General features: G+C 35.7%; 1 protein-coding gene and 1 long non-coding RNA gene across 2 annotated transcripts in view; one reads left to right on the forward strand and one right to left on the reverse strand.

Moving 5' to 3' along the window:
• Positions 1-13,938, forward strand: part of LOC120481873 (uncharacterized) — a 77,046-nt gene continuing 63,108 nt past the window's right edge. The window contains exons 1-2 of the long non-coding RNA XR_016149425.1: positions 1-298; positions 1,858-1,954. This is a non-coding gene — a long non-coding RNA (uncharacterized LOC120481873). The remainder of the gene's footprint in view (positions 299-1,857; positions 1,955-13,938) is intronic.
• On the reverse strand, positions 8,391-12,137 carry LOC120485665 (uncharacterized). Its single transcript, XM_089126267.1, has 6 exons — positions 12,047-12,137; positions 11,340-11,380; positions 11,077-11,181; positions 10,797-10,949; positions 9,087-9,176; positions 8,391-8,588 (listed from the first exon to the last, which is right to left on the reverse strand). Exons 3-6 carry the CDS (start codon positions 11,176-11,178, stop codon positions 8,547-8,549), a joined length of 387 nt encoding a protein of 128 aa, XP_088982393.1. The 5' UTR covers positions 11,179-11,181; positions 11,340-11,380; positions 12,047-12,137; the 3' UTR covers positions 8,391-8,546.

The raw sequence follows: 13,938 nt of genomic DNA on the forward strand, positions 1-13,938 counted from the left end.
CAAAACTTGAGTGTTTACGTGTGTTGGTAGCTCGGTAGTAGAGGAGTTTATCTCATTTCCGCACTGTTTAACCATACCTGGAAGTCATTGCTCCGTTAAAACTGCTCCAGTACCTCACACGATACAAATGGAAAACATAGGAACTATGGAATATAGTTTTTTAGATGACTAAAATCAAATGGACACAGCATCAGGGAGAGCAAGCAAGTCTCGGCTTGGTTGGCTGCAATAAGAAAGGACTTTACTTTCTATCTCACCCCCCTGTCGATGAGAGTGTGTTCTCTGCATTTTCACTCAGGTACGTTCTCTAAAAAATGTTTATGTTGCTGTCTCTTAAAACTACGAAGTGTAGGTTACCTAATGTTGTTGCAAACCCTGAAGTGCATCTTAAATTGCATAGACTTCAATACAAAATAACAGCAAAAACCAACGTCCGTAACTTACACAGCCGACTGGCGTAAATAACTTAAGAAATCACTTGTATAAAACATGTCAAGTAATTATATGTCCACCCTGCCTGCCATAAAGCGTGAAAGATACATACACAAAGTCAATTTGGCCAATTTAAAAACATGTCCCTTTAATCTCCCAGCGTCAAATTGGTGTAACAACAACCCCACCCAGTGGCCAGAGGTGTCTTACCCGGACATTTAATTGTAACTCATCGAGTCACCAGGTAAGCCCCTGAATGATTTTATTTCGTTTTTTTTAAGTAGAAAACCTTAATGTATTATGAATTTATGATGATGATGGCAGGTAGCTTGGGCTAGTTGATTACGGGCATAAAAAATGTAGGCCTATCTTTCATGCTCTATGGCAGGCAGGGTGGACATATAATTACTTGACATGTTTTATATAAGTGATTTCTTAAGTTATTTACGCCAGTCGGCTGTGTACGGACGTTGGTTTTTGCCGTTATTTTGTATTGAAGACTATCATAGACATATCCACTAGATGTCACCTTGGATACGGCAGTTCATTGGAACGAAGGCGTCAATAGAGCCGCCATCTTGAAACAGGCGAGCCCCTCCACTTTAATGCATCAGCGTCACAGGTCTAACGCAAATAAAATCACCATAAATCATCATGAATGCGATTTTTCTTGTTTTTTTGGTTTGTTCCAACGGTCAGACATGTATTTATCATTGATTCCAGAAAGAATTATTTTTTTTAAACATTCTTCCTAGTTCAGATTTCATCCGTGAACATCATACGCTGCACAAAAGTCCGCCACCATCAATGAATTCGAAGTAAAGGCAGAGATAGCAGCGTTACCTAGCTACTTCCACAGCCGAGGAGACCGACGCTCTCGTCAGGGCAGTGAAAGACAGAAGTGACGGTGTCTGGGGATGGGAGAAACCCACCCAAATCACCGTCACCTAAACAGGCGTGGGAGGAAAAAAACTACATTTCTTAATGGACACCACAATGATTTCCCTCATGTCATATGTTATTATTTTTCCTTGTTATAATGTATGATTTGCAAAAAAAAAAACCCAATATATATAGTTTTAAATTTGAACTGTAAAAATTGCTAAAGTAAAGTTCCCTTACGATTAATGGGGGAAACTGTAATAGATATAACTTTATAAACAATATTCAATTTACCATTTAAAAAAAAAAAAAAAGAACAAATCATCTCATAATTTGCAGTAAAAAGCCATACAGGTTCATACCCAGAATTCCCTGTTTTGTTTTTCAAAAATTTCTTTTAATATTATAATTGATTCTTTTTATTATCATTATACACTATAGGGTTTTATAAATGCAATAACATTGCATTCTGGTCTGTTTGTCAGTTTGCATGTTAGATTTTAGTTTTGATATGATGCTTCGTTATTTGTGCTTATATTGTAGACCTGCCAGATTTGTCTTTGCAGACTCGGAGATGTTCAACAGAGCTCAAACCGATGCAGAGAAGAAAGAGGGCTGACTTTGGTCTCCATGAATTCAAGTGAGTGAATGAATGTCAAAGTGCAGGTTCTGTGGCATTGTAGAGCTCATCATCTGTGTTTTGGGCTTCAGTTCTCGCTCTTCAGACAGACTGCCTTATGCATGAGAAAGATCCCTCTTTGGGCTTTGAGGTACGTGTCTCTGTCTCATCTGGATGGCAGTCATGCTCCAACTGTGTTTTATGCTCCTGAGGAGAAGCCTCAGGTCCTTTCACATTCACTCTCTCTCACACACACATAAGCTCATGGAAAATAGTGGCCCAGAATTCAAATGAATGAACAATAGAGCAGCCTGAAGCCTTTTACCACTTTTAGTTGAATCCAATACAAGTAGTCCTTTATCTCTGCGGCATTCAAAACAAAAAAAATCAAACCTGACATTTCATGTGGGCTCCTGGGAAATACAGGCATACAAACAAAATATGTGATTTAAAGTCAAGCAAGGAAACAAAACGTCCAGTGCCAAGGTGATTTATAATATCCGTGTGCATCAGCTCCGTTTTTCAAATGACTGGAGGACTTTCCTTTGTATGTTTAGTCTCTTGAATATGAATTCATCCAAAATGAACATCCTGCCATTATTTACTCGCCCTCATTTCGTTCCAACCCCATAAGCTGTTTGAAACGCATTGTGTTTAACACTCAATCAAGCCTCCATTTGAGATATGCAGTAAGAAAACCTTGAGCATTATTGTGCGGGTGGCAGACGCTTTGATTTTTGAAGCAGGTTGGAGAGATAAACGGCTCGAGTGTTTTCCAGACGATTCTGAAAAAACAATCAGGGACATTTTCCATTTCAATGATTTGTCCTCTTGTGTTTGTTTTTATGGCTTGACTATATTCAGATCAACACAAATGATGAGTTTATTTTCAACGAATGGCCCCTTTTAGATGGAAATGAAATAAACATCCATTGTGACGATGGGCACAATCTATGGTCAATGGTTTTTTATAAAAATTAAAATATCAAAGAAAAACGTTTCAAGGTTTCAGGATGTGCAGATAATCACCCCAAAATCACCAAATTGGTGCCATTAAATTGCCTCAGTCTTGACTTTAAGCTGTGTTAGGCTGACACGGGCTGGTTTTGGTTTTGGGAGCTGTGACAGTAATAAGAGAATGTACGGCTGGTTTACGATTGTGCTGGGTAAACTGTAATTGTTTGCCTTCCTTTCTGAGTTTAATTGGCTTAGTTCAATAATGAAGTGGCATGAGAGCAGCTCTGCACATGAGTGCACTTCATTCTGTAATTGAGACATTTGTTTGATAGCGGTGCGATCCCCAGACGTGTGGCATTCGTACGGTCTCACTTTAGTGAAAGGCGGATGATTGGCAGGGATGTCACTGGGTGCCATGAGCCGTCGCCGAGCTGCTTATTCGAGTGATTATCGACGTGTAAAATTATGAATGAAGTGCCAAAGATGTGCGAAATCTTGTCATAATATGATCCATAGATGCAGCACTGTGGGCAATCAACAAATGATGAGTGTATAATGATGAAATATTGCAGTTGTATATTAAAATATTAGTTCACTTTTCAAAAAACTTTTGCTGATAATTTACTCGCCCCCGTGTCATCCGAGATGTCCATGTCTTTCTTTCCTCAGTCGAAAAGAAATTAAGGTTTTTGATGAAAACATTCTAGGATTTTTCTCCATATAATGGACTTCAATGGGGAACCAAAACGGTTCATGGACCAAAACACAGTTTCAGTACAAACTGCAAACTGTTCAAAGGGCTTTAAACGGTTCCAGACGATGAATAAGGGTCTTATCAAGCGAAAAGATCGCTCGTTTAATAAATAAATAACATAGTTTAAGTTTGATAAGATCAAACGCTCACCTTGCTCTGTTCTGTAACGCACTCCTGTTCGAACTCGTTCAACAAAATTAACAAATCTTTTTCCGAATCAATTCGTTCGTTTCTTTCGCCGAATGAACCAAGTGACTCGGAAAAAGATTTGTCCATTTTGATGAACGAGTTCGAACAGGAGTGCGTTACAGAACAGAGCAAGGCGAGCGTTTGAGCTTATAAAACTTAAACTTTGTTATTTATTTATAAAACGAGCGATCGTTTCGCTTGATAAGACTCTTATTCATCGTCTGGAATCGTTTAAAGCCCTTTGAAGAAGTTTGCAGTTTGTACTTAAAGTTTCTTTTGGACCTTGAACCGTTTGGTCCCCATTGAAGTCCATTGTATGGAGAAAAATCCTGGAATGTTTTCATCAAAAACCTTAATGTCTTTTCGACTGAAGAAAGAAAGACATGGACGTCTTGGATGACATGGGGGTGAGTAAATTATCAGCAAAAGCTTTTTCAAAAGTGAACTAATCCTTTAAAGGGGTCTTTCATTTTAAAGATCGGTTGATGTGCGTTTTAACATCGCTAAGAAAACCGGTGCGTCTTACAGGTGTCGCTCATGGGTAATCGGCGACTGTACAAACGCAAAAGCCCAATCCCGGACATTTTGGGCCATCTCCAAAACACATTTTCAGGCAGACTCATCACTAGTAGCCTAGACTTGTTGTTTAACGACTGCGCTCTGTTACCGGTAGGCGTGGCCTCCTAGGGCAGCGAAGCAAGTGCATTCTGGGAGTTGTTGTCTTTCATCCACTTAAGCCAAAAATTTGGGTTTTTCCTTGCCTAGAAAGCTCAAAATTAAAAAATAATATCACATTTCTTCTACATTTTAAATACTCATTCATCTTTCCATAGGTGAAGTATCCCTTTAACAATATTGTTTGGGTAGTTTAGGGTAGAGTTTAGGGATATTATTTTCAAACACTTAAAGCATTACCCTTTTAGCACCACTTCACGAACTGCCACAATACAAGGCATGTTTTTCCAAAGAGCCTGGGTTGCAACCTATTTATGAAATTTACTGAAATCCTGCCTTCTGTGTTCAAATCTCATTCATTTTTGGCTAAACTATTTCTTTTACATAACAGTAAAATTGTTACCATAGACTACAATTGTTATATGTTTGACTTGTGTGTGAATCAGACCTCAAACACTGCAATTTCTTTTCTGCCCTCATTCTTCTTGGCTGCTTCGACTGACCTTGGATCAGTGGATTGAATGACATAGACATGACACGACTACCTGACAGACCTGTTCTCTCTGATTAATGTCCTCATATTGAGGGCAATGTAGAAGATGGACCAGTGAAACTGACACACACACACACTCTTGTCAATGTTAAATTGATTTATTGAGACTATGTGCACTTCAATTAAGAGATTACATTTCTACAGAAATTCATTACTTGGGAAGTGTCCTTACTGGTTAACTGAACATAAGTATAGAGAATAAACCAATTTACAAATGAACAATTACCCATGAAGGCGTCTATTCAAGTTATTTTTATTTAGCTTTTATTAGGGTTTAGTGCAAAATGAAAAGAATGAATCATTTCTACTGGATAGCTGTTTGCTAGACACATGGCTTATTGAAATCCCAGGAGAAAAGATGTGGCAGAAGGTTTCTCCTCTTAGTGAAGCCATCGATCACACAGTCCATTTTAGCCACGAAAGAAGAGAAACCCGGGTCCTCTGATAGCGGCTACTGATTGATTATGGCTCATAAATCCAATGTTATGACAAGAACAGCAGATAATTCACCTGTTTGATTTGTGTATAAGCCATCTGGAGGAAATGTATAAGCTTTCCTATCCCCTAAAAGTAGCCAGCCCTGTAACAATGGGTTCTGACAATGTGCAGCATTTAGACAGATGTTAAGATTACAGTCATCCATTACAAACAAAACTAGTGGAGAAGATGAAGAGCAGCTGAGATTATCTTTACCTGGTATGGTTACTTCGCAATTGGTCTTTTTAAGTCTCAGATTAAATCACACAATATTTGTTTATTATATCGGTTTTTGGAATACTCAATTTTGATTAACTTGTATAATTTGAACAATATTTCATGTCCACCTATTTTTTTTTTTTTTTTTGGAAAAGCTACTGTCCATTTTGTTATATACAATATCAAGTAACTTGCGTTAAAGGAGTACTTTTGAAAACTTTTGCTAATAATTTACTCACCCCCATGTCATCCAAGATGTCCTTGTCTTTCTTTCTTCAGTCGAAAAGAAATTAAGGTTTTTGATGAAAACATTCCAGCATTTTTCTCCATATAATGGACTTCATTGGGAACCAAACAGTTCAAGGTCTTAAAGACACTTTCAGTACAAACTGCAAACCTTTTGAATCTTTTTCTGAGTCATTTGGTTCATTCAACAAACGAATTGACTCGGAAAAATATTTGTTCATTTTGATGAACGAGTTCGAACAGGAGAGTCACGAACGTGCATCACAGAACAGAGCAAGGCGAGCATTTGTGCTTATAAAACTTAAACTTTGTTATTTATTTTTTAAATGAGCGATCGATGACCCTTACTCATCGTCTGGAATCGTTTAAAGCCCTTCGAACAGTTTGCAGTTTGTACTGAAAGTGTCTTTTGGAGCTTGAACCGTTTGGTCCCCAATGAAATCCATTATATGGAGAAAAATCCTGGAATGTTTTCATCAAAAACCTTAATTTCTTTTCGACTGAAGAAAGAAAGACGTGGACATCTTGGATGACATGGGGGCGAGTAAATTATCAGCAAAAGCTTTTTTTAAAGTGAACTACTCAGCCCTGAACCATTTATGGCAGAACTCTGTATTAACTTGTATTTCAGGCGATATTTGGCCAGTTTTATTTTATTTTTAGTTTATTAGAAGCCCTTTCATACTAAATTTCATATCATACTAAAGCTGAATAGTACATCATTCGACTGCTGTCAGGGCGGCAGCACCTCACGCGGATGAAGAGCGGCTGAGAGTCCAATCTCTTTTCATTTTATGTCTTCCATCTCACTTGCCTTTTTTATTAAAGGAAATTTGATTGGCTGAAGTTAGAGTTTATTAAAACTGTATTTCGTCAGTCATCATAACATACAGCATTTTTAGCGATTGTGGCAGATGCTATTATTCTTTCTCTTTCATGATTTAATCGCAATGGGCTGCTGGGATGTTGGCGGCCGCTGTCCCACACAGTGATAGGAGTTCATGGAAGTTGACAGCTGATAACCTTCATACTCTTTTCCTTTCTGGGTATAAGAAGTATGTTGTGACATAAAAAAAAAATACAAAGCTAAATTCATCCAAGAAAACAAAACATTCAGGGTCATGCCAAAAGAGTAATGACTCATCATCATCACACATTGTGACAGCAAAAATGAAGCTGTGTATATGCACACTGAACATTGTGTGAATTTGAGTCCCAGATTATCCATTCAAATGGACCTGCCATAATAACACTGAGGACTCCTATAATTAGCGTCCACTCGTCCATGCATTCAGCTTTCACAAACTCACTGAGATGATTTCGTAATTTCATTTAAGCAACATCACAAACTTGCAGTGTAGATACATAGTACTTTTTATTTATTTAAAGAAGTCTCTTGCATTTTTTTGTAAAATAAACATTTATAATGTTACAATAGCAAAAACTGTTTTCTACATTGATAATAATAAGAAAAATTATTAAAAGGTTAGTTCAAAAATGCCCCAAAAATGTACATTCTGTTTTTTATTTACTCGCAGATTACTCTCTGTAAATTACAAATTACTCACCCCCTCATGTCATCCCAAACCCGTAAGACTTTTGTTCCCATATAAATGTAAATATATATGTACAGATATATATGGAATGAGTTACAACAGATTTCTAGTTCCCACCATGCTTTGCTTCTGACTGACTTCTGAAAAGAGAGCAAATGTTAAAATGAAGTGTTATTTACTGTGTTTTGCTCAGTATTAATATAGGGGAGATCCGTTTAAAGACGGTGAGGACCGACTCAATTATCCACGGTCGAGTTCATTCTTCCTTTTCTACTGTTTGCTGTTCATCACTGTCTATTCATGTCATTTCCGTCTATATTTGCGTGCATCTATTCGCCTCTGGCTTGTTCAGACCAATTTCCTGACAGAAGTTGTACACTGTAAGCCCTTACAGGTTGATTGAACTTAAAAAATTTATGGAAACTCGTTGCCCTAAAAAAGTTAATTTTGTATTGTTGAAAAAACAACATATTTTAAGTTTAATGTACTTAAGATTTCAAATGCATTTAATTGAAAATTTTTAGTTCATTGAACTAAAAGTTTTTAATGCGGTGCAATTGAAACTTTAGGTACTTTCAACTTAAAATATGTTGTTTTTTCAACAATACAAAATTAACTTTTTTAGGGCAACGAGTTTCCATAAATTTTTTAAGTTCAATCAACCTGTAAAAGGGCTTACAGTTATGCACAGACAATATATGTGAAACCTACAATATGGATGAATGTTGTGAGTGTTGTATATTTAAACTTTAATTTAAATATAGCTATTTACTGTAAATGATTTAATAAAGATACACCTGCATTACAAATAAGGACAAAGGATAACAATAATGTTTTGGAACTTACAATTTATTTGATTTCACAAATTCAAAACATGGCCTGAGGTATGTTGTCTAAATTGTCAATTACATCACCCATCCTCATCAAATGATGAGGAATCATCATGGAGGGGAGAGATGGATGGACAGGGGTTGTAGAACCACATCTTCATTTTGGCACATGTTGGTACGAGTCTCCATCATCAAAAGCCTGGACAAGAGATTGGAGATTACTAAAATACATTTTAGCAGTGTACAGTTTTTTTTTCTAGTTATAAATTTTATTGGACATTTTTGTTTAGTTGAACGCAAGCATATTTTTTTTTGTGAATTATGTACACAGGTGTATCCAGGAATTCAGTTATATTTAAACATTAAGTTTGTTTTTCTTTTGTATACAAGTCTTTGCAAATGACATGAATTACTGATTAAAGTAAAACATTATGAGATTAACCTTAATTGTATTTTAGTGTTTCAAAGGTGTCATGACATTACATTTCTCCTGAATGATTTAAAATTAAAACTTCCTCCTCACTGACATTCATTTCATTCACACAACATTTATGTCAAATATAACTGTTAACAATATAATTGTTTTTGGTGTTTTTTATTGTTCTTACTAACATAAATGCACAGTAAGGTTTACATATTTCCAACTGAAAATATTATAATAAACCTATGACAGTAAAAATGCATTAATAATACTTACAAAGCATGCTTTGAAGAACTCAGTTGTGTCATCAAGAAGTATTGGAAGCCCTCTCATGGCAACACATCTCATGTCAACGAGATCAGAGGTCTGAGGTGTGGTGGTTGCAGAGAAAACATTGTATCATTTGTCAACATGACAGGAAGGCAATTTCTATGAATCATACTTTTGACTGTTACTTAACATTCTTAAAGGGTTAGTTTACCACAAAATTAAAATTCGGTCCTTAATTACTCTCTTTTTGTTCCACACCTGTAAGTTCATCTTCAGAACACAAATTAAGATATTTTTGATGAAATCTGATCGGTATCTGACTTGTCCATAAACAGCAATTTAACCAGCACTTTCAAGGTCCAGAAAGGTAAAAACATTGTTAAAACAGTTGAAGGGCCTGCAGTGGTTTAACATTAATGTTTGAAGTGACAAGAATACTTTGTGCACAAAAACTAAAATAACGACTTTATTCAACAAAATCCTCTCTTCTGTGTCATTACATTCAGAGCTTCCAGGTTCTACCTCAAAATGTCGACTCATTATTGGTGTAGAACCTGGAAGAGCTGGATGTAAACATTTTATAAGAGAATGACACAGAAGAGAGGATTTTTTTTTTTTTTTTTTTTTTGCACAAAAAGTATTCTCTTCACTTCATAATATTATAGGATTAATCCATTTTCAAATAAAAATGTCCTGATAATTCACTCACCCCCATGTCATCCAAGATGTATCATGTCTTTCTTTCTTCAGTCGAAAAGAAATTAAGGTTTTTGATGAAAACATTCCAGGATTTTTCTCCTAATAGTGGACTTCAATGGCTTCCAAATGGTTGAAGGTCAGAATTACAGTTTCAGTGCAACTTCAAAGGGCTTTTAACGACACCAGGCGAAGAATAAGGGTCTTATATAGAGAAACGATTGGTAATTTTCTAAAAAAATACAAACACAAATCGCCGTGCAAGTGCTTCTGTCTTCCTTATACTTCAAAAAGCTTACGCTGTGTGTCCTATGCCTTCCCTATTCAACTTATGAAACGAATGTGGCGCCAGTTCCGTTTTTTTGTTTTTGTTTATTTTTGTCTGTGTGTAGGACATACAGCGTAAGCTTTTTGAAGAATACGGAAAACTGAAGCACTTGGAAAGTGATCATTTGTGTTTATAAAGTATACAGTTGTTCTTTAAGAAAATGACCAATAGTTTTGCTAGATAAGACCATTATTCCTCATCTGATATCGTTTACAGCCCTTTGAAGCTGCACTGAAACTGTAATTTTGACCTTCAGCCATTTGGGGCCAATTAAAAGCCACAATAAGGAGAATAATCCTAGAATGTTTTCATCAAAAACCTTAATTTCTTCTCGACTGAAGAAAGAAAGACGTGAATATCTTGGATGACATGGGGGTGAGTAAATTATCAGGAAAATTTCCTTCAGAAGCCAACTAATCCTTTAAGGTTGAACTACTATAGTTGATATGACTATTTTAACAATTTCTTTCCTATCTTTCTGGACCTTGAAAGTGGAGGTCTATGAAACGATATCTAAAAATATCTTAATTTGTGATCTGAAGATAACGAAGGTCTTACAGGTGTGGAACAGCATGAGGGTGAGTAATTAATGACAAAATTTTCATTTTTGGGTAAAAAAAACCCTTTTAAAAATAATATCAGACTGTATTTTAAAATTAAGCAAACAATGGCATCAACTTAAATGTACAAACCTTTGCTTGTTGCAGCAGATCGCTCAAAATCTGCCCGGCGAGACCTCTCTTTGACCTGAAGATCTGAATCAGTTGAGGACAGTGACGATCAAGAGACCCATAAAATTCTTGCTTAAGGTTCTTCCCAACCACCCAGTTGAATTCTTGATACACCTGAAATAGTAAAGGAAAAAGCAGTTGTTACGAGAACTGTCAAAAATGAACAAATTTCAAATTAATATCTAACCATCATGTTTATCAATACTCATTTCATGTTGCAAACATAGGCATTTCGCTTTACCTGACTTTCTCTAAAAAGTGCTGGCCAACGTTGAAGTATTTGGCTTACAGGAGGCTTGTTGATCACAACATCCTTTCTCATCAAGGATGGAGTCATGTCCATCTTCTGATTAATAAAGACAGCATTAGGGTTTTTTCTCATAAACATTCTTGATATAGGCATTAGGCATGGAAAAGGCTGACTTCTTGCTTAGCTCCCATGTTTAAGTATGTAATGTTTTAACAATTATCCCCTTTTGTCACAAGCAAATATGCAATACTTACATTTCCAGATCATCTTGATTAGCCTTGTTTTGAACTTGAATCTGCAGAGTAAAACATTAGATTGCTTTATACATAAGAAAAAAAATATATATATTTTTTGATCTGCTATCTACAACATTTATATCCATTTATTTATTTAGCATGTCATGACGTACACTAAACTCTGGTTAACTGAAATGTACTAAAACCTGACCACGCTGATGAGCACGAGGTTGCATTTCTTTGGCTGGACTAATGTTACATAACTACGTGGCATTTCTTGCAGGTAGTCGAATTTCAATTTAAGCTATTTGTTTACTACTTCACTCACAAAGAAATGTAAAACATTCTAAAAGGTTAATGATAAAGTCGCGCTGTATATAAGCCATGTTGAACATTTCTAATATGGCAAACTGCCAAGATGCAAAACACCATCGAAAAAAGATATCGTTTTACACAACAGACGACATTTTCGTTCATTTGTTTAATGAGAATTATTGATAAAAAAGGTTAAGCATTAGAAATGTGACAATCCCAAAGATCATATTATGTCATATCAGAACTAACTTATAAAAGTGTCGGTTGCGACTGATCGATACAACACGATGGCGAACGTTAACATGTAAACACAGCCTAAACTTACATATAGTTTTACTGGCTAAATCTTATACATCTCATTTATCTACGTGTTATAATGTGTTCGCTGTTTCAGACCAAAATGTACTCACCAGCAAACGTGCATGATGAAAGTCCAGATGAACAGATGAAAATGCGCGATCCATCCATGTTTGACGTCAGTTCAAATAGCCAATCAACATCTTCCTTGTATTGCGTTGTATTGACAACAGACTAAAATAAGCTAAATTAAGTACATTCAATCTAAACAATTCAATAGAATGAAAAGTATCATGCAAATCGTACAACAAACTAAAAACATGGAGTAATTGTGCAAACATTTTGGAGTTTATGTTTATTGTACCTAAATAGTTTGAATTAAAACAACTTCAGGGATAACAGTGTATTGTGTTGATTATTGGCTTTATCAAACATTGCAATCGTAATAAGTCAATGCAACGGAAGTGTTTAGATGTTTGTTTGTTTTTTTTGAAAGCCAGAAAAACTTGAATTTGTCTTTTTATAATGAAACATTATTCTGACATATGCTGTCTTTTTAGGGGCTATTTGTAGTATATATAAGCTGCATGCATCATGTGACATGTTTTCGTTTATTAATATGTGCCAGAATTCCATGCATGGTGCTGTGCCACATGTAGACACATTTAGGTTTGTCATTCAGTGTGTCGGCATGAAAGATCAGTTTGACATTTCATGTTCTATTAATGAGACATCAAACATGTTATGTGAGCGGGTCTCGGAGGAAACTGGCCTTCATTAAAATCTTATGTTTGTTTTCACCTGCGTATGAGGCCAGCTTTATACACAATCTGCAAAAATATTGTGCAACTGTTAGCAAATAGCTGGCTAGAGTCTATCAATTGAATTATTTCTACACTCATTCAATTACATTGATGGATGTAATTGACACATAATTCAATTGATAGACTCTAGCCAGCTATTTGCTAACAGTTGCACATTTAGCATGTAATAAGATTAACATGCTCATTCAACCAAACAATTATTATAATTAAATCAGTCCACAGACAAACAAAATGCTCCACTCTTCTCCATGGTAACCCACTGTAATTTAAATGGTTCAAATGTAATTGAAGTCTTCCCCATTTCTAATTTTCTCAAAAAACAAAACAAAAAAAAACATAAAATAAAACTTCATTTTAACATGTATTCTCTCTTAAATCAACCATATAAGCAAAGCATGCTGCATGGGAACTAACAAGCACCGCCCAGTTTCAGTTAAAGCAACACAAATCAATCATGTAAGCCAACACAAGCGGATTAAGTAAACTTAAATTTTATATATATTTAAGCAGATTGAACACAATCAAATTAAGTTCGGGTGAAATGGCAGTGGACTCGCACTATACTGCCACCCTCTGGATGTAAGAATTTTTTCCTTTTTGTGTTGGTCAACGAGTTAGGATTTTGTACCGTTAAGTTGAGGCATAATTACGTAGACTTTAATAGAAAACACATTTCAATTCAAACAACACTATTATTATAAATAAACTAAATCTAAATATATTATGTAAAGTGCACAACCTTCCTCGTTAATTTAAAAAAATAATAATTTTGTGAATCAAACCCCTATTTAAAAGTTGTCCTGACTTCAGTGATACCTCAATTTTTCTACGATTTGATTATTGGCTGGTAAACAATAAAATCAATAAAAAAAAATCCAACTTTTTTCTAAAAAGAAAAAAGGCTGAATTACCCCGTTCTAACTGAGAATCCTATCATATCTCTGTTTAATAAGCGTGATTTTAGTTAGGCTCTCATTTGGAACAACCTAGCAACCATACAGCAACAACCAAAAAAACTACATAGAACAGCCTAGCAACCATGTGGCAATGCCATAGCAACCACTTGTACAGACAAGCAGCACTAAAATGTTCTTCAGAGAATCTGGCAGTCAGTAAGTCGCATAAGGCAGTGCTTTAATCAGTACAACACGACAGCTTCCCAACATTACCTGTATTTTCTG

Source organism: Pimephales promelas, chromosome 23 (genome assembly GCF_988280905.1).
Source record: "Pimephales promelas chromosome 23, fPimPro1.hap1.1, whole genome shotgun sequence".
Classification (NCBI taxonomy): domain Eukaryota; kingdom Metazoa; phylum Chordata; class Actinopteri; order Cypriniformes; family Leuciscidae; genus Pimephales; species Pimephales promelas.

What these genes read in the sequence shown, in the direction of transcription:
- LOC120485665 (XM_089126267.1), bottom strand. Translation starts at nt 11,178, where the DNA reads ATGGACATGACTCCATCCTTGATGAGAAAGGATGTTGTGATCAACAAG. An exon ending in ATCTGCTGCAACAAGCAAAG is followed by an intron (nt 9,177 to 10,796) that starts GTTTGTACATTT and finishes ACCACACCTCAG; the next exon opens with ACCTCTGATCTCGTTGACAT. An exon ending in AGTTCTTCAAAGCATGCTTT is followed by an intron (nt 8,589 to 9,086) that starts GTAAGTATTATT and finishes TCTCTTGTCCAG; the next exon opens with GCTTTTGATGATGGAGACTC.